We start from the raw sequence: 20,571 nt of genomic DNA, 5'->3' as shown, positions 1-20,571 counted from the left end.
GGGGTGCGCCTTTTTAACCCATCCCCCACGTACTATCCCCGTCCACTTCCTTCGGGTCGGGGTGTGGTAACCGGGGGTGCGGACTCCGCCCCCCCCGCCTTCCCCTCTTTTCTTTTTTGGCGCGCCCCCGGGGGCCGGGGAACGGGGTCCGGATCATCGAGATCGACCCCCCGTCATGCAACGAGAAGGTCATCGCCTCGCGTGAACCGGGTCCCCCGCGGGGTCGGGGGGTGAGCGGCCCCAAAAAAATAAAGAGGGCCATAAGGTCCTCCCGGACCCCCCCCCCCCCCCCCTGCACCCCGGATACATACCAGCGCCCCCCGCCCCCCCCCATCATCCCCATATCCGGCGAATCTTTGGGGCCCGTGGGGCATCCCCCACCGGCCGCCTCCCCCTGCCTTTAAACCCCCCGGGATACCCGATCCCCCCGGCATCCCCCCCCGGCGCACCGCCATCATCCCCATCACCCGATTCCAAGGGTTTTAAACCCGGGCCCATGCAATATTACTCGATCTGTTCCAGATGAAATACGTGTTATTCGGTGCCAAATTTATGAGTTAAATGCAAAGGGAATAAAATATGGAAAATTATAAAGTATTACTCCCTCCGTCCTTGATTAATTGTCACTTTTTCCCATTTTAATGGTCTTCAATAATTGTCACACTTCATTTTTACCATAAATGGTAAGTAGTCTCACATTCCACTAACTCACTTCACTCACATTTTATTATAAAACAATATAAAAAATTGGATCTCACTAACTACTAACTTTTTCAACTTACTTTCTTTACATTTCTTAAAGCACGTTCCCGGTCAAAGAGTGACAATTAATCAGAGACGGAGGGAGTGTAATAGATACTCCACTAATAAAATAGAGATAGTGATGTTTATATTTTAATAAAGGGATATTGACCTCTAATATCATTGAACTTTCAAAAAGTTGAGTTTTTTTCACGAACTTTTAATTTGACAAATAATATCATGATGTTTACCCGAGTTTGTTATTTTTTACTAATAAAAAAATTATGTGTACATTAATGGATTGAAGAACAATTTTGGAGAGTGTACTTCAAGAAAAACTATCATCAAAGATTAAAGAACTTGAAACACTCGAAGTTATTGTCGAGAAATTACGGAAAACATCTGTATCTCGATATTATTTGCCATAATTTTTTCTTCGGTGGAAAATAACAAACTTAGGTAAAGTTAGTGATATTATTTGCTAAGTTTAAAGTTCGTGGGAAATATCCAATTTTTTGAAAATTCCATGATGTTAGAAAAATGTGTCATTTAGAGCAATTCGCGAAGCATAGAAGGAGAGGGGCCGCGGCAAGGGAGGGGTGCATCGCCTGTCACGCCAAGTTGTGGGTTGGCGGCGACGTGCGGGGGGAAGGGGTAGGTGATTTATGAATGTGCGAAAAAGCATACCTGATTATCTTGGTTTGAAGAAGAAATCTGGAAGATTTTTTTTTTTGAAAAAAGATCTTGATGGGGAATGCGATGGAAGGGAGAGAGGGAACGCGAAGGAAGGAAAGCATACGTGATTGGTAGGCGGTAATAATGATAAAATTAGGTTTCATCATGCTGTAATATTGGCCTCTAATAATTTTACTTGGCTCCCAGTTAAATTTTAGGGATATTGGTCTATAAAATTATAAAGTCTGATCAAATTTTGGTATTTCTCACAAATTTTAAAATTGGTCTATAATATCACAAACATTTCATTTTGTTTGTTATTTTCCACGTCAAGTTAATCACCTTATCCAATCAACTTCCATGCATTTTTTATCCTACTTAGAACTACTAAATCAACATGATTTTCTACGTAGTTTTTTATCCTACTTGTCACGAACTTAAAAAATAGTCTAAAATATCATAAATATTTCACGGTTGCACATGCATAATACTCCCTCTGTCTCAATATAAGTGAAGAATTTCTTTTGGGCACATGATTTAAAGAATTTATATTTAAAAAGCTAAAGTAAAGAGAGTAAAGTATGAGAAAGTGAAAAGTAGAGAAGTAGAGAGAGAATAAAGTAGATGAAGAATAAAGTAAGAGAAAAATGTACATTTCACAATTGCCCCTATATGACGTTGATGTCGTTGTTTGAAACGACTACCCCAAAAGAGAAATGTACTCTCTCATCCCACATTAAATGAAGTATCTCATATTTAGCAAACAATTTTATACAAATTTAATTTTTGAATTGAGTGGGGTAAAACAAAATAAAATATACACCCCCCCTTCCACGAAAAATTATGGCACATTTGCCATTTTTGGTTATCCACGAAAAATAGGGCACATTCAAAAAAGGAAAGTTTTCAAAAACCCTAAACCCTAAACCCTTTTCCCTTCTCTCTTATTAATAATATGGACTCCACGTTCCACTAACACTACTTATCTAATTTTTTTTCATTTATCTTACTTTACCAATTCTACATTAAAACTTGTGCATTCACAAAGTGCCTATTTTTCGTGGACGGAGGGAGTAATAATTTTGCATAGTTGCAATCTGTCTTATTAGAGCACCCACAATGGCAGTCCGTTGGGAGCTCGATCCCGTCCTGCCAGCGGCAAGACCCCACGGGTGTCCTGTCCCATGGGGACTCTCGGTGTGGAAGATGTCTCGTCCCATCCCTTTGTGAGTTGAATGTATAAGAAATAAAGTAGTAAAAGAAAGGAGTAAGTGGAGAGGGTAGATAAAATGCAAACTTATATACAGTGACGGATCCGAGAATTTTAATAAGCCGGGGTAGATAAAATTTACTCCCTCTGTCTCATTTAAGATGACACACTTTTCTTTTTAGGTTATCCCAAATAAGATGACACATTTCTATTTTTGAAAACTTTATTTTTTCAATTAATACACTCAACCACTTTTTTCTCTCCTCATTAAATATTCAACTCTTTTTTTCTCTCCATTTATTACTTACGCTCACATTTTCTCTCTCCAATTAAACACATTAACCAAAAACTCCTAAAATCTAGTGCAGACAAAGAAATGTGTCAATTTAATCGGGACGGATGGAATACTAATCTATACTAATATAAAAGGCGAGTTTTGGCCTTATTTTGAAATATCCATAAGTTGTGGGATGAATTTAGATATTTATAATTTTTAAGTAATAGGATTAAAATGTAGGTTACAAATCTTTATGATTATGAGTTATTAAGAATAATAAAGGTAAACATAATATAAAAATAGTGGCATGTTTAATTTTTTTTAATATATTTATAACACGAGAATTATTCTACTTTACATTTACATATTAGTATTAATTATTAATATGGCTCCATATACGGCTTTTAATACATGCCCTCTTATAATCATAAAGATTTATAACCTTCATTTTAATCTTATTTTTTAAAAGTTATAAATATCTATTAATCCCACTAAAGAAAGTAAGGCGTAAAGGCAATAAAAATGACATTTAAACAAATCAATCAGTTTTCAATGTAAATTTAAGGCGGTCAATAATGTTATAATTCCATCAATTTATGATTGTTTCTTCATACTTTTTACCTATAAATACGTATCATTGGTTAGATAAAATTCATTCCTCTTTGTCTTTTCTCATTGCATTACGAATTTTCTGCAAAAAGATATTTTTACTTCCAACATGATTATTACTCTTTATCGATAGTAGTACATTTATATGAGTCTACTATACACATTGTTTATTATTATTATTATTATTATTATTATTATTATTATTATTATTATTATTATTATTATTATTATTATTATTATTATTATTAACATTGTCTCAGCTTTTATTTTTTTTATACCATTGGTGTTATCATTGACCCTGGCAAGGTTATTATATAATCTAATTTTCGACTCATTGAAATTAAAATTGTGATTCGCAGTGAGTGTTGATCGTCATTTTGTTTTTATTTTCTACCAATTTAACGTTTAAGACATTTGAATATATCACGCTGATTGATAATGTAGTTGAGGAGACGCAATTTGACATTTTTAAATATTACTCTCAACTATAATATTGTTATTTGTTTTTTTAACATTGTTGCTACTTCTATTTTTTTTAGATATTATTGGCGCAATTGTTGACCCTAGCAAGATTATTAAACATGATAATTGTTGATTTATGGTGAGTGTTGATTCATCTAAAGTTGTGTCAATATAGTTTGTGTATATTATTTTGCAGAATATCAGAATATTAGTGATGCTTCATGGATAAGTTCTTATTATTCCTATTGGGATGCATTTTTTTGGCATGAAGAACCGTTGGGGAAATCATCTAGAACAAAAAAATCAAAATTTTCAAATTATTATTGTATGAGTGGAATATTAAGCTTTCTATGATGTATGCTCCTCATGTTGTCTTTCGAGATTTAATATTCTATAAAGATTTTTAATGTTTTTGTTATTTGAAAAATATTATATTTTATATAGTTGAGTTCACTTCGATGGAAGGTTGGATTGATAATAGGTTGAACACTGGTCAATCACTGTATGTGTAAAATTGCATAGTCAATAAACTCTTTTATGTTGTGTCACTATTTAATTTTTATTTCATACATATTATATATTTTATAAATTTTGTATAATTTTATTTGGGATCTATAAACCATGTATAATTTTATATTTTCTCATTTCATTTATTTAATTGACTTTTTAATTTAAAATTCAGTAGGTCGTGCAACGCACGGGGTTGATACTAGTAATAGTAAAATATTACATATAACAAACATTACAATTTTAGAAAGAATTAGATAATAATTGTTATAGACGAATCGTTATATCTTGAAATTGTAGAAAATTATTTTCACTACCCATTTTATACACTCAATCGACCAAGGACAAATTTATTTTAATAAGTTTCACAAATATTCTGTATCTTAGGAAATTTAAGAATGTTTGGAACTAAGCTTTTTCATTATTTGTAATAATTAAATATTTTGTGATGATTTGATTTTAATTATTAAGGGTGGAATTAAATTATGATGAAAATATTTTATAAGATAAAAAATTAAATAAATTAGAGATACATTGTTCGATAATAAATTAAATTTGTTAGAGATAAAATTATAAAGTACTTTCTCAATTGGACTATAGATATGTTAGAGAGAACAAAATAAATTAAATACTCTTGTGATGAACTATCAAAATTGGGTAAATATAGATATTTATCTCTATTTTTTCTATCATTTGACACGTCAAATGTATTCCCGTCTTCAATGTGTAGCACAACTACTATAGAGATATACTTATTGAATAAAAAAAGTTAAAAAACAGATCTTGTCTACTTTCCCTATTCATCTTTCTTCTTCAGGCCGCCGCGCCATCCCCTTTTCTTCTTTCCACAATTCGTCTCTTTGCATACACTGATACTCATTTACAACTATTTATCTCGGCCCCTTCTCCACTTCATCGCCCAAGTCTTGTGATCTCCTTCCTAATTAAATTTTCAATTTTAGAAAATCAGGCGGTGGGATTCGCTGGATCTTGGGGCGGAGACTGGTCGGAGGACGGCCATGTAAAGGGGAGTCAGGGTTTGGGGCCGGCGAAAGCCCCCGCGCCAAATGTAGATCCGTCGCTGCTTATATATTGTACAAACTCAAAACTCCCCAACACTGTTTCAATACAATGTCAACACGGTGTAAAATTTCAAGATTTTAATGTCAACACAACATCAATCATTGATTACCGTTGAAATTCTGTTGACATTTTTCTGTTGATGCTTTTTTGTGATCCGTTGATATTTTTCAATGGTCCATATCATAGTTTTGAGTTTGTATAATATTTAGAATTTTCATTTTATCATATTCCTAAATAGAGATAATGACATTTTCATTTTAGAATATATTTTAATTAGACTGGAGCATTGAAATATGCCGTTTAGAGGAAAAGATGGAATATACAGTAACACATTATTAGATATATAAAAACATGTTTCAAGAACTTGAAAATAAAATATTTAAAATTTTATTTAATTTAATTTTGTCAAAGGAAATCTAAAAATAATTCATTATAAAAAAACAAAATCACGAATTAAATTTGTAGAATTCTATTTGTTGCGTGTATAATTGGTTAAAATTAAGACTTTCTACTTATTTTTCAAAGAAAATCTAAATATTTTTTAAAAAACCATATAGTGAATTAAAATAACATTTATATTTATATAAGATTGATTACATAAATTGTAAAACAAAAATAATTTTATGGAGTAATTAAATTGTAAAACAAAAATAATTTTAGATATTTTTAAGCATAAAAATAGACAAAAATATCATATTTTTTAAAAATGTTGAAATGTTACTATTCATTTAAATAAAAATTTGTTTGGTCGTAGTATAATTTTTTATACAAATTCCGTAATCACGTCATAGTTGACTTAAATTTTTTTATTATGTTTAATTTTAGTTCATAGCGTAACTTGACATGCATGTCAAATATTACATCCATTTCTAATATTGAAAAATATTTTTTTTTTTCCATTTCTCGCTAAGTATAAAAAGTAACCTATCACTTAAAATGACAATTTTATTTTGAATTGTGTGACAATTTACACTACTCTTCATATTATAAGAAGCCATACAAACTTATAAGTTTATGTTAAATTTATATATTTATAATTCATCAGTTTCCACAATTTATGCTATAAACATAGGAGTAGTATTATCTATCTATACATATCTATACATATATAAAAGGCGAGTTTTGACCTTATTTTAAAATATTTATAAATTTTGTCCTTATTTTAAAATATGTGTAAGTTATGGAATGAATTTGTGATACAATTTGTCCTTATTTTCTCAATTATTATTGAAACCATTATCCACTAATTAGAATAATTTTAATCATTATAAATTTATGATGAATCAATTGCTTGCATTAATTACAAAAATTAACTTTTGGAACCTAAAGATTTAGATATATATCTATGTTTATTATAATAATAAAAAATTGTTTTCTCTATCAAGTGATCAAATATAGAGAGAGGCTTGATGAAAAGGTAACACATTTTTAATAATATTTATCGAGGGTTGCGTTAGTGTGTTAACTAATTTACAGTAATAACTAATAACTTTCAATTCAGTGTATTAAAATTATTAACACAAAGACATAATTATATTAATACAACATGTAAATTTAAATATCAACACAAAGATATAAGTTTATCAACACAAGAATATTGATAAATTTAGCCTCATTTTGAATATTTATGAGTTTTGGAAATAAATTTAAATATTTATAAATAACTATCATGAATATTTATATAGATTACAATCAATAATTGGCGATTACAAATCATAAATAGGATAACGAGCATTAAACAAATTATGTAACCTCTATTGTCTTAATTTTATAATTTATGATTTTTAATTCCATGATCTATCATGTCCCAATTTTGTGCCTGCAAAAGGCAAAAGCATAGAGATGTGAATGAATTATCCACCAACAAAAACACTATTCATTCACTCTCAAGCTCTCAACATTTTATTGTACTCCTACATTTTAGTAACATTGTATTACATGATTTTTGGAAACCCATCAAGTTCATCGGTTTCTAGCGGGTTTGAGATGTTATATACGTTTGGAGGAAGTTGTTTCATCTCTAGGGATAATACGTCAATCCATGAGCATTAACCATGATGTATTTTATCTTGCGGAATGAGGATTTTTCTCTACAAGACTTATAGTTCGGTTTATTTTATAATTTTCATTGTAATCTCCATTTCATTTTATCGTTGTTTTTTTTCTTTGATTGCAATAGTTAGAGTACCGCGTGTTATAGTTCGAGAATTTTATTCCAATATTTTTAACAATTCTTAGAGAGGGAAAAATTGTAGTAACATCCTAAACTCGAAACATGCAGTTCTCGATTCTCGAATATAGTTATTTTGTTAAAAGTGTGATTCATTATTTTTAGTAGAGAGATATGAAGGATTGTTTTAAACATATTTTTAAAAAATGTGATATACTCTTTTTGCTCCCCCAACTAATTGTCTTTTGTCTTGATTTCATTTTAAATATGTTTAATTTTATGTCTATAGTTGTGAAATGAATTGACTATTGAGGAGTATAGATTTATTGAATTGTTAACCATACTCCATTTTACTTTTTTAAATCTTATATAGTTATATTATTTCTAATTTGAATTAATCAATTAATAATTCCAAAATGTATAACGAAAAAATTATTCCGCCGTGCATTATACGTGGGTTAACACTAGTTTAATTAATTGAAGACTAATTAAAATATAAGATGATAATTGAAAAGATTAATATTTGTGTGGTCATTTAACTTCGTGAATTTATTCAGAGAAGAGATATTGCAATAATGAATATAATTTCAATTTAAACCCAAATGTCAGACAAAGTAAATTCTCGCATTTTCAGTTTTGACTCAAAATGAAGATTATACATAGAAACACAGTAGTACCATGCTGTGCTCCCAAAGCGACGTCGTATATTGTGTTCCTTCTATTTTTTCTTCCTTTTCCGTATAATACAATCTCTCTCTCTCCCTCTATTCCAATCTGCGCCTCCACTTGCGCCTCCACTCTCCCTCTTCCTCAATCGCCACCACGCCGCCCCTCCATCGCCCTGCCTCGCCACGACCACCGCGCTGCCTTGCCGGATCTGATCTAAGTTGACTGCTGAAGAGAGGCGGTTCTCCGGAACCGAAGCTATAATCGAAGGTAAGATTGGCATCAAAATGTGGGAAAAGAGAGAGAAGTGAATTGGTTATTCGACCTTATATTTAGTCGTTCGTCTTCTTCTGCATTCTTCTCGGAAAATTTTGAGGGGAAAAGGTTTTAATGGGACTAACATCTGAGAGTGATGTGAAGGAAGCAATGAAATTATGTATGTTTGATTTGAGGAGGGGCCAAACGGAAGGGCAGGAGTTGGATAAGATTCTCTTCTTCTATCCTGCTGATTTGCCTATTACGAATCAACTCTCGGTTATTGGCCTCAGCGAAGGATTGATTACTTTTACCAGGTTGATCTTTGCCATTTTATTTATCATTACCTGTTTAATTTGGTATCACAAAGTATATGGCCTTTTAAATGCTTGCCTTTTCTTGTTATGTTTTTACAAGTAATGAATGATTCGTCTTCAGTTTGAAATGGAGCAACTAGTTAATTAATTACTATGACTCACCTTTGATTTCTTTGCTGGTTGGTTATTAGGCGCCTTACTTTTTGTTTCCTGCAGGATTTTCTCTCCGGATGCTCCGTGTGAGGTGATTGAAGCTGAGAAGCATTGTCATGTTTTCTATGAAGTAGAGCCGGATATATGGATGGTGATGGTATGATAATGTTTTCTTATTTCTCGTTTATTGAAAAGCATTTAATATTGGCTAATATAGGAACAATGTCAGGAGATTATAGTGTATTTTGTTCCTTTAGTTCAGCTAATGTACTAATGTGACCAAAAGATGTTTGTTTCTTTGTCTGCCTTGCAATGAATTGATTTTCAAGAAGCTCATTGATCATTTTACCTTTCAGTTTAAGAAATGCAACTTACCTATTTCTTTTGTTTAGATTAGCATGACTCATTTCATACAATTTACTGTAAAACCTATACATTTTAAATCCTATTGAAGTGATTTAAGAGGCTTATGAAGTAGTAACAAATGAAGTACTATAATGTTATCTGCAAAATACTTATATTCTATATATTGACCGTCTAATTCATTATTTGCAGTCCTGACTTAATTCTCTGTTCTCCTTGAGTAGGTAGTAGAAAAAGAGAATCCAGAATCCATTTGGCGAGTTGATGCTTTACGGAGTGTTCTTAAAGAAATCCATTCTCTTTTTGTGATGTTTCATGGATATATTAGGGCACTGGTTGACAAAGAACCGAGTGGAGGACTTGTTAGAAGCCATTTGTACTATTTCATAATGGACTTTTTAAGTGGTGAGTGTTAACTTATATGCTAAGCTCCTTGTAGATAAACTATATGATGTTTTTCTCTCATTTGCTATTATTTCAACTTAAGTTACTAATTGCCAGCATTTGAAAACCGATCTCCATTGGAATATTGCTGCTGGGGTAATGCTGCAGTTGCTGTATCAAATGATTCACATTTCATTTGTGCACTTGGAGCAATCTGAAGTTGACATTTTCACACCTTGCATTTTCTCTTTGGGTCAGATTTTTCCATCGGGAAGAAACTTCAATTGCCAAATTTTCGTGACTCTCTCAAAGAGCAGGGAACGTTGCAGATGTTAACTGTGGGGCGTGAGGCTGCTATAGAAGTTCAGGTTAGTTTCTAGGTATTCTATGCCTTTTTTCTAATGTGTAGCTTGAGTAATTCCTCATTGATGAGGAAGGATGTTTATGCAAAATATTGTTCAATGAATATGATTAGTGAATGGTACTCTTGTTAGTCAACGAATTTAGCGTACTTGGTATAAGACCCACAACCAATTCAGAATCCAGTCTGTCACCTTTCGTGGTCCTGGAGTTCATCTTCAACTAAAAACGAACAAAAAAATACCGGGAAAAAAGGGAATTCCTAAATCATGGGAGATAATTAAGGGTCTTAATTCTTACAACTAAAAATGTCATGCATTATTTGACGATTAACTTTGACAATAAAAGGCATATAATGATATGGAGTGATAGGCGGGCATACCATAAGCATTCACTTATATATCAGCATACGGAGCATATTACACAATTGACAAAATAACAATGAAGAAAACTGAGATAGGAAATAAACAAAGATACATAAAATGGCCATACTCCAAAAAGGCCACAACAAAATAGTTGAACTAAATTTTATATTTGTACACTGTAAAAGTAGGGAGCAAAGCCACTTATAAGACTCTGTAAAAGACTCCAACTTGAATAAAACTCTAAACGATAAATACTAGAATCATAAATCAAATGAAACTAGATTTTGAACTTATCTCTAAAAACTAAATAAATAATAATAACTAATACATCAAATATGTTTTGTATGGGGTATGACCATGGCTATGCAAAGGTCGACCAGCTAGCTATCCATCTTTTACTCGTTCAATATAATAATTTCAATGTATATGTCTTAAAATTTCCCTAATTTTGGTGCTAATATCAGTCTATGTTTGTAAATTGTGTTCCCTTACATTCGCTTTCTTTCAGTCCCTCGTGACATTGTTGGAATCTTGTGTGGGGAACAAACAATGCTACTCAATGACCATGTTCCAGGATCTACTTGTCTCCACAAATCTTTCACCTGTATGGTTTGATCTTTGTATACTTGTTTTAATTCTCGTTTGTTATCTTTATGTTCCCCTTTTGGAGCATCTAATTTCATTTCGATCTGTTATGTTCATTCCTTTTTCTTTTTCAGACCGACACTCTGAACCTATTTACTTATGCTGTCCTAAGGCTAACTCCTATTGCTCTATTCCGTGGAGCAAGTGCATGGTCCTCTTTGCGTAAAACAGACACTGCATTCAATACTTATGCTGGAGCTTTACAAGTTACTTCTATCTCTGCCATAGACCAATATTACAATTCCCACGATCCGCCCTCTCTAAGAAGGCACAATTACCCTTTAGTGAGGCCTTTGCAGCATTCCAAGTGGTCTAAGGGGAAGGATGGTTTTCTTACCACTGATATTTGGGGAACAGAAGTAAATAGTTTACTGCCTATGTGCCCAACTGTTTGGCTTCATCTAACGGAGGAGAAAATGTTTTTATTAGCTTATCAGCATAGAGGCCTCACTGTTATGCTTCTGGTTCCAGTCTCATCTGTCAGTGGAGATCAAGGAATATCTATACTGAAGCAGCAAATTATCGAAAATGTAAGAGTGTGTCCCTCTAATGTTCTACGAATTGTTTTTTTTTTGCTTGAAGATATTCTTCTGTCTTGGATGCGTGCTTGTCTTGGATGGTTACATCAGCATGATTAATGATTTTGTTGATTATATTCAAGATATATTTCTATTGGAGATGTTTAGTGCTCCTTATAGTATGAAATTGATATTGGGATGTTGGTGTTATTATTCATTGGCTAAGATAATATGCTATTTTCTGCTAATACCAGGCATCATTGAAGATGCTGAAGGTTGAAGAGAAGCTATCAAGAGGATGGGGTGGTGAGAATGCATATCATGTGAGTGGGTATCGTTATCTGTTGGTGGATGGTGATAGATATGTATCTAGGGCGTCTCCACCTGGAAAAGTAACAACTTTGACAAAGGTTAGCCTGCTCCTTTAGTATGATTCCTATTAGTGATTCTGATTTCATCTGGGTCTTACATAGATATACTTTCAAAGGCTATTAGGTTCATTTTTTTAGTTGCTTTGAGTTTAATTTCCCACATTGAACTATTTTGTCTCGCAGCAGAAAATTTGAATTCTGTTAAAGTTAGTTCTGTAGAGAATGTTTGCGTGCCACTACAATGATGACACATTAATGATAAAGTTGTATAACAAATTATTCCCTTGTGCTAGGAGTACTGTAGGATGTGTTTTCATACTGATTTGCATATAGGAGAGACATGTTTTCCAAATCCCTGATATTTGTATCTTATATTGGTCATATCTCATGTTCAAGGAATTTGGTTATCTTTGTCATGATGGATAGGAATCATTAGTTGCACTAAGTAAGCTCCGTGAAGAGGTCGACTTAGAGAAAGCTAGAGCTAAATGGGACTACTCAGGTCGTGAAAAGGATATAGAGATATGCATTAGAGCCAAAAACAATTCTTGGCTCATTGCCCGACTTGTTAGAGGAAAGGAACTTTATATGGTTCTGGAGAAAGGGAGTGAGACCCTTCTGTTTGCTGCTGATGCTACTGAGAAGTTCAGTGAAAGGTAGTAACATTTTTGCTGATATTCAACAATTCTATTTTCTACCTACGATTGCTTTCTGAAAAATCAAGTTTGATATATTAGAGAGAGAATATATTTCTGTTCACGTCAGATCAAAAAAGAAGTTGATATTTGAATTATCCACCATAAATTTTTGCAGGTACTGCAATGGTGCATTTTCCTTGGACTAGGCAACAGTTAAGACAGCCACATTCTATAGATGACTGCTTAATGTATCAAAAAAGAGAAGTAGAGCTCTAAGAGATTGATGTGTGTGTAGTTTATTAATCCATAGAAAATCTACTGTTATATTTGTATGAATATTTTTCATTATCTCCATTTTCTAGTAATTTTTTTGGATCTGTTAACTTACACGGTTGTAAAATGGGATCGTTTCATTTGTAATGTAACATAAGAAATAAAATTCCACACAATGCTAGAGAAACATAAATAGCCTAGAGAACTACTCCTTGTGTTGGATCCTCGAATCGTGTATTCCATCTCATAAGTTTCACCAAATATTTTTTATCTTGTTTTTAATTTTTTTATGGTAATTAGTTTTGGAAGTTATGAAATAACACCAATATAGATTTCTAAATAGTAATTGAAATGGATTTGCGGTACTTAAGTCTAGTACACTAGTTCTTGTGGATACAATATTCTTCACATGCTATTAGCTACATTAGCCATGTATATTTACAGGTATAGCTTGTGCTAAATAATAGATGAGTCAAAATCTCAAAGCTCACAAATGATGAATAAAATATAGTATGTTGTAGTGGATGATAAAAGAAGTGAATGAATGGTCTTGGTTGGTATAGAATGGTATGAATATAATTGAATTGAGCCTTAGGATTATACTTTTGGCCGGGGAGATTTACAGCTTAAAAAGACAATAAATTTGTCGAGCGAAATAAGATATATGTTGTTTAGTGGGTGATAAAAAAGTGAATGGTGGTCTTAGATGCTATATGGAACGCAATGGAATGGTATGAATACAATTGAATTGATCCTTAGGAATATATTTTTAGCGGGGAGATATAGAACTTTTTAAAAAAAATAAATCTGGTAAAATTTGTATTTTCGGGACAAAGTCAGCGGACCATTAGGTTGGTCAAAACCAATACAGCGGACCATTGGATCTGACATGTCCTCGATCGACCATTCTGGTTGATCTTTGAGTTCACTCTTGCAAACTCATCGGATCGATAACTTTGTAAAATTCGCAGTTCCGACTTCAAATTCAGTATTTTATGTCCTTGATTTCTTTCTAGCCGTTTTTACTATTAAAACTCAACCAATTTGTTAAACAACCAAATGATGATAGTATGTATAATAAAACATACTCAAGTCTAATGTTAGGTTAGCCTAGCGTCCAAGAGATCGATCACGAGTTTGAGAGGAACGATTGAAGAGTGTGAAACCCTAGTTTGAGTTTTAGAGGAGAGATTTCTCACAAGAACTGTGAATGAGATAATAATGTTTATTTCTTAATGAAAAAAGATCTACATAAACTTTCAATTTATTGAATACTAACTACACTTAATAGATATAAATATTTCATATAGCTAACTAAAATAAATCAAATTAAATTAAGAAGATATGTTGGAGATTTGTGATGTGATCTTGGATGGGATTTGCTAGCTCGAGTGTCCTATCAACTTCCTCACGGATGAAAAACCCCTTGTCCTCAAGCACTTCCCTAGTAGGTCCACGGTCAGTTTCTCAAATCTGACGCAAGTAATAGTGGAGGAAAAACTAACACACAAAGAGATGTTTTCCATGACTAGAAGAGAAACAATGGAAGTAATCAAGTAATCTTTTCAGCAAAAGCCATGATAACTAGTGCACATATCAAGCAATGAAGCTTGGGTAGAATAGTCATTGTTACTCTTCGATACTCGCCCAAACCCTCCACATTAAAATATTATCAATTTTGGAGTATATCCCTTCTTAAGGATGCCCTATTTTCAAACTTGATCCATTTTACAACATTGACTAGGTAAATGTCGGATCAACAAAAACAAAAGTTGGTCTTGCTGGAGAAGTTGGGGATGACAGTAAAACCCATCTATAACTAGCTCTTCACATGTGTTGAATCCGAGAGAGTTCTAGATGAACTCCATTAATTCAATCTCAAAAGGTCCATAATGCAAAACTCACCTGGGAAATGCATTGCGTGGAGGTATAGTGCGAGCATCACCGTATAGATCGAGGAGCGTTTCTGCGTCACCTGAAATCCATTGACTATGACGTGCCTCATTTTTCAAACTACCATTGCCCTCTTCGCATATTGGGAGTTGCAACTCAAAGTCCACACCCAAATATGCCAATGAAATATTTGACTTGAAACCAATATTTTAAAAATGGTGATAAGACTTGAACACATGACCTCTCCTCTAGTTAACAACATCTCTACCATTCCACCATCATCAAATAATTTGAACATTAAATATTCTTATATATTAAACATTAAATTTTCTTTATCTACGTACACTAATAATTCATTTTAATTTTATATTCTTTAATACTTGTTAATTATAATTTACTTGTCACTAATATTATTATTTGTATATAAGGTTCATTATTTACTATAAATAAATGTTTTTGTAGTATATATTTAACTTATATACCCTAACTATTGCTATTAATGATTATTCTTACCTAAACTAATTAATGATTCATATTTAATTGTAATATTATTTTACCACATAAACGTTTTCTATTATGAACTCTATCTATTTTAATACATGAAATACTATATTTTTGATCCACACTAACTAATATTTTATATATTTAATTATATTTACTGAATTTTAATATTTTAATATTTATATATAGAGCTAATTATCTATAAGGTTTAATGTTTTGTGATATATTATTAATTTTAGATTATCATTTACTAAATTTAATATAGTATTTTTTATTATATATATATTTAATTATATATATTTGCAATAGTAAAACGATTTGATCAGTGGTTTAACTGGTCCGACCGGTTGAACCATAAACCAGTAGCTTCGTCGGTTCGCTTGCTGGTCCGATTTTTAAAACATTGCTTGGAACTGTCAACGCAAATGAAGGAATCAACATATTTATTTCATTCATTGCAAAGGATGCGGTTGACTGCTTAGATTCAAAGGAAACAAGCCCAACAATATCATTTACAGATTTAGCCATGTTCGAGCTATTATCCAAACTCCCATCAAACTCTTTAATATCGTACAAGTCTGTAACCGCCTCTATAATTGAAGAATCCTACGTGAGTGTCTCTTGTGCATCAATATCATCAATATCAACCTTATAATCATTGTGGACATCAATGTTGTTGGGAAAACCATTGCACGATGGACTCCCACCTAGTTACTTTTGATCGTCTGCTTGTAAAATCTTTGTAGATAATTCAAGGGCAAAATGGTGATGGACGAACACCAAGAAATCCCCCATGAGCCACCAACATTATTTGGTCGATAATAATTACTAATTTGACGCCAGATATTCAATAAGTTTTTCCACCAAAGACAAACGAAAAGATTCAGAATTAAAAAATAACTAACGTACCATGAAATATCATTGAATTCTGAAAACCAACCTAATGGGTCATCTCTGTTGAATAGAATAAGCTTTTCCACCAAGACACGCGAATAGATTCGGATATTAAATATAATTGAAATATCATGAAATATTCGTAGTGTAGTGTTGAGCGATTGTGTAGAACTAGTAGTGGTGTATGATGGCGGAGGTCTCCATGTACAATGTTATAAATATTGATCGACAGAAAACAAACAAGAAATACAAAACAAATGCAATTAGGATCTACGTGGTTCGGTTGTAAAACCTACATCCACTGGCAAAAGAAATACTTCACTATGATGGCGTGATCATAAGGTTGCATGTAATACACTCAAGAATAACATCTCATGTCGACACATCTAATCGAATTCTGTGTCTGTAGAACTAATCAAGCGAAGTGCAGTTGTTTCTTCCCCTTTTGGTGAATCAAGTATTCTTCTCGGTTGTTGTTATGTTTGTTACTAATGTTGGACCACCTTTTATATCAGATGTTGATCCAGTTGATGCACTATTTTTTAGCACTAAATAAACCTGCAAGTATACAGAGTATATATAGTATAGCTAAAGGTCAGTACCGGATATCGAACACGGGGAAGGCAAACAAACACAAAGTGTCTATCCTCTACTAAGACTCAATTACTATTTGGAAGAACGGAAGGTTTTTGAAAACTTTTGGAAATAGAAAACAATATAAAGCATATAAACAACTAAATGCAGATAAAACACAGAAACAATTGATAGAGATAAGGGAATCCCAAGGATGTGCGTTCACAGTTATGATTATACAAATTCCAAACTACAATACCCTAGCACAGTTTATACTTTGAAAGGACGAGTCACATAACTTATGCTCATGCGATGCAAACGTTGATTACAAGATTAGGGTTGTCAATCCTAACACGTAACTCCATAAAGCTCCTAAACCCTTGAAAAATCCTCACTCTTAATTAACAGTGCCATTTTAAGGGAAGCTAACTGTAGCGTCTACTAAGTGAATCTAACTCGCTAGAACTCTCTCACAGTTATGAAGCAAGTTATATTAAATCATGCAAGATTGTGTCACTCAATCATGCAACATCAAAACTACTTAGGGAAAAAACAAAGTAAAAATAAAACGGATATTAAATAGAAAAAGGAATTGTATAACCAAAGTCGTTACTAACACATCCCTAGAATCCTATGAGTTTAGTTACACATGATGAAATAAGCTAAACACATAGATTGAAGGGAAGACAATTTGAACATAAACTAAAGCAAATAAAATCCGTAGGTTGAATCCTTGTCGTTCTTGATGTTCTTGAAATCCTTCTCCAAGTCCTTGCACAAGTGAAGTACTCTAGCTCTTGATCTCTATGAAATAGTTTGCAAGTAGAAGCTCTCTCTTTTTGATGAAGCTTGAGGTCTTATTTATAGGGGAAAGCCGCCTTTCTCCGGCGGGCCGCCGCACCTTGGCCGATGGTCGCCGCGTTGGAGTCCATAGAGTCTGTTTCTCCGGCGGCGGACCGCCGCATGGCTTCCGGCGGTCGCCGGGCGAGACTTCTCTTCCAAGCGTGTTTTTCCGAGGCGGACCGCTGCATTGATCTGCCCGCCGGGCGCCGGCGGTCACCGGTCGCCGTCTGACTCCAGATTTCCAGACTTTGCGTTTTGGCTCCCTTTTTCGGCTCAATTATGCACATTTCTCACAAAACTCGTCAAAATACCAAAATAGACAAAATATGCAAATAATGGATGTGTAGAGTGACTTTGACATCGAAAACGGACCAAATAATGGCCTTAAAATAGTGCAAAATCCGAGCGTACCAACTCCCCCAAACTTACATTATTGTTTGTCCTCGAACAAAACAATAAAGATACAAGAATAGACGCACGGAATGCACAAGGACTAGACGTCATAACTGCCTCAAAAGATGGAAGAATAGATTAAACATGTATTAACGCAATCAAATCAAGCAAGGCTTATTAGTGCACTTTCATTACTAACTCGTGGAACACCTTGAAATCAAGCACTCACATGTGGCAAACTTCCAAAGATGGGAAGTGGTCTCTCACTCTCAAAGTGTATAGATGTAATGTGTATAAGCACTCAAATCATGCATCATGCAAAGTTTACCATAGGCTTGCTCAAAGTCTAATCCCTCCTCTACTAGATGTGATTAAGCATCAAAAGTCCGAAAGGCTCTTATCTTTGGTTGTAATGTAGGCTCTTTGGTAGGTGAGGAATATTTGGCTAAAAAGTGACTCAAATAAAAATATCCCAAGTAGAGTAAAAATGACTCCACTTTTCTAAACCCAAGGCACTTCTAACACTTTATTTTTTTCCTTCAACTCACTTTCCAATCCTTTATTTTTTTTTTCTTTTCTTCTTTCACAAACTTTCACACATTTTTTCCTTTTTTATTTTTTTTCTTTTTTCTTTTTTCTTTTTCAACCTTTCTTTCTCTTTCATAAGCATCCTTTCTAAGATTAAGCACATATCTGGAATTTTTCTATTTCACAACTTGTACTTTTCTTTACATTAAACACACTACTTTTTATATTTTCCTCCTTATCTCTCCAATTCATTTACAAAATAAGATAGCAAAACTAACTAACCCAATGAATTGTCCCCATTATTTTGGCTTCCAAAGAATAGGCTTAAAGGCTCAAAATTGTCTCCAAAGGGAAAATTTTTTAAGTTTTTAGAGGGTCAAAAATTTGGATAAAAGTAGGCTAGAAATGATGGCCTAACATCCTCCTAGATCAACTTAAACACTATGTAGACTTAGGCAAGACTAGGAGCAAGTTCTAGAAACATATATACGAATGCAGATAAATCACACAAGAATGAATTTAAGGCTCAAATCCTCACAAGGGGTAAAGCATGCTTCAAGGCGAACAAGCAATTTACTAATTATGCACCTTTTCACCAAATCATCAAATCAAAACGTCAAGCCATACTTAAACATAGATGGAATGTAATATCATCGGCAACTCGGTCTAAAGTGTGTCCCTAAGCATGTGTGTTACTAAGTTCTCCATGATAAGTTCACGACATGGTTTCAAGAAAACATTTTTTTAGAACATAAGATTCTCCTACGGGGTTTTGAAAAACAAAAGCAAAAACTTTAAAAAGAAAAACCCTAAAACAAAAAAACTAAACTCACGGTCCACCACTTCATCCCTCCAAACTTATTTACAACAAAGTGTGAAATAAGTTTGTAGAGTTGGTAGGGACGTGAGTAAACTATTGAAAAAAAAACGTACCTTGAAAAATTTCGCGTCGACGCTTGACGGGGCGAAAATTTGAAAAACTTCGAAAAATCACGCTGGAAATTGTGCCCAGGTGGCGGTCTGCCGCGGCATGTCTGGCGGTCGCCGCGCATCTCCAGATTGTAGCGAGCAGGTGGCGGACCGCCGCAGAGCATGAGGCGGTCGCCACGAATAGGTCATAACCTGCGAAAAATTTCCAACGCACAATAATTAAACTAAAACAAAAAATACTTAAAATTAAAGCAAAAATTGTCAAAAACAAGATTGGGTTGCCTCCCAACAAGCGCTCTTTTAGAGTCATGAGCTCGACGTTACCCCCTTTTACTCCTTGGGTGGTTCCTCCAGATCAAGCTCCTCCTCAACTATCTTGTCCGAACTGTAATATTTCTTCACACGGTGGCCATTGGCTTGAAATAATTGTCCCTCCGGAGCTAGCAATTCCACTGTTCCGCTATCATATATCTTCTTGATCATGTACGGACTGGTCCATTTAGACTTCAACTTGCCGGGGAATAGAGAGAGTCTCGAGTTGTGCAACAAAACTACATCCCCCAGCGTGAGTTCTCTTGGGCTGATCATCCGGTCATGGTAAACCTTCACTCGTTCCTTGTAGGTGGATGAGCTGTCATAAGCTTCCATCCGAAATTCATCCATCTCATTAAGAAACAGACGCTTTCCTCACCGGCCTTGTGGAAGTCTTGGTTCAACTTCTTGATTGCCCAATATGACCTGTACTCCATCTCAAGAGGCAAATGACAAGACTTTCCAAACATAAGTTGATAAGGGGACATACCTATGGGGCCCTTGTAGGCGGTACGATATGCCTACAACGCATCATCTAACCGAAGTGCCCAATCCTTTCGGTTCACGCTCACCGTCTTTTGAAGAACCGACTTGATCTCCATGTTTGCTAACTCAGTTTGCCCATTCGCTTGAGGATGATAGGGCGAAGTAACTCTATGAAT

General features: G+C 33.8%; 2 protein-coding genes across 5 annotated transcripts; one reads left to right on the top strand and one right to left on the bottom strand.

The window, feature by feature from the left end:
- The first annotated feature begins 8,457 nt into the window (after positions 1-8,457).
- Positions 8,458-13,152, top strand: LOC125201295 (vacuolar fusion protein CCZ1 homolog B-like). Of its 4 annotated transcripts, XM_048099348.1 has the most exons (11): positions 8,474-8,670; positions 8,821-8,972; positions 9,189-9,282; positions 9,713-9,893; positions 9,990-10,028; positions 10,131-10,240; positions 11,106-11,201; positions 11,317-11,772; positions 12,015-12,170; positions 12,558-12,787; positions 12,945-13,152. In XM_048099348.1, exons 2-11 carry the CDS (start codon positions 8,827-8,829, stop codon positions 12,973-12,975), a joined length of 1,539 nt encoding a protein of 512 aa, XP_047955305.1. In that variant the 5' UTR covers positions 8,474-8,670; positions 8,821-8,826; the 3' UTR covers positions 12,976-13,152. The 4 variants fall into 4 exon arrangements, with proteins under 4 accessions (XP_047955307.1, XP_047955304.1, XP_047955306.1 ...); XM_048099347.1 differs by having other exon boundaries at positions 8,470-8,972; XM_048099350.1 differs by lacking the exon at positions 12,945-13,152 and having other exon boundaries at positions 8,458-8,972; positions 12,528-12,608.
- A 6,775-nt stretch (positions 13,153-19,927) lies between these two features.
- On the bottom strand, positions 19,928-20,260 carry LOC125186964. The gene has a single exon (XM_048083458.1). It carries the CDS (start codon positions 20,258-20,260, stop codon positions 19,928-19,930), a length of 333 nt encoding a protein of 110 aa, XP_047939415.1.
- Between the last annotated feature and the right edge of the window lie 311 nt (positions 20,261-20,571).

Source organism: Salvia hispanica, chromosome 1 (assembly GCF_023119035.1).
Source record: "Salvia hispanica cultivar TCC Black 2014 chromosome 1, UniMelb_Shisp_WGS_1.0, whole genome shotgun sequence".
Lineage (NCBI taxonomy): Eukaryota > Viridiplantae > Streptophyta > Magnoliopsida > Lamiales > Lamiaceae > Salvia > Salvia hispanica.
The sequence above is the reverse complement of the archived record's forward strand: the minus strand, read 5'-3'. Positions and strand labels throughout refer to the sequence as shown.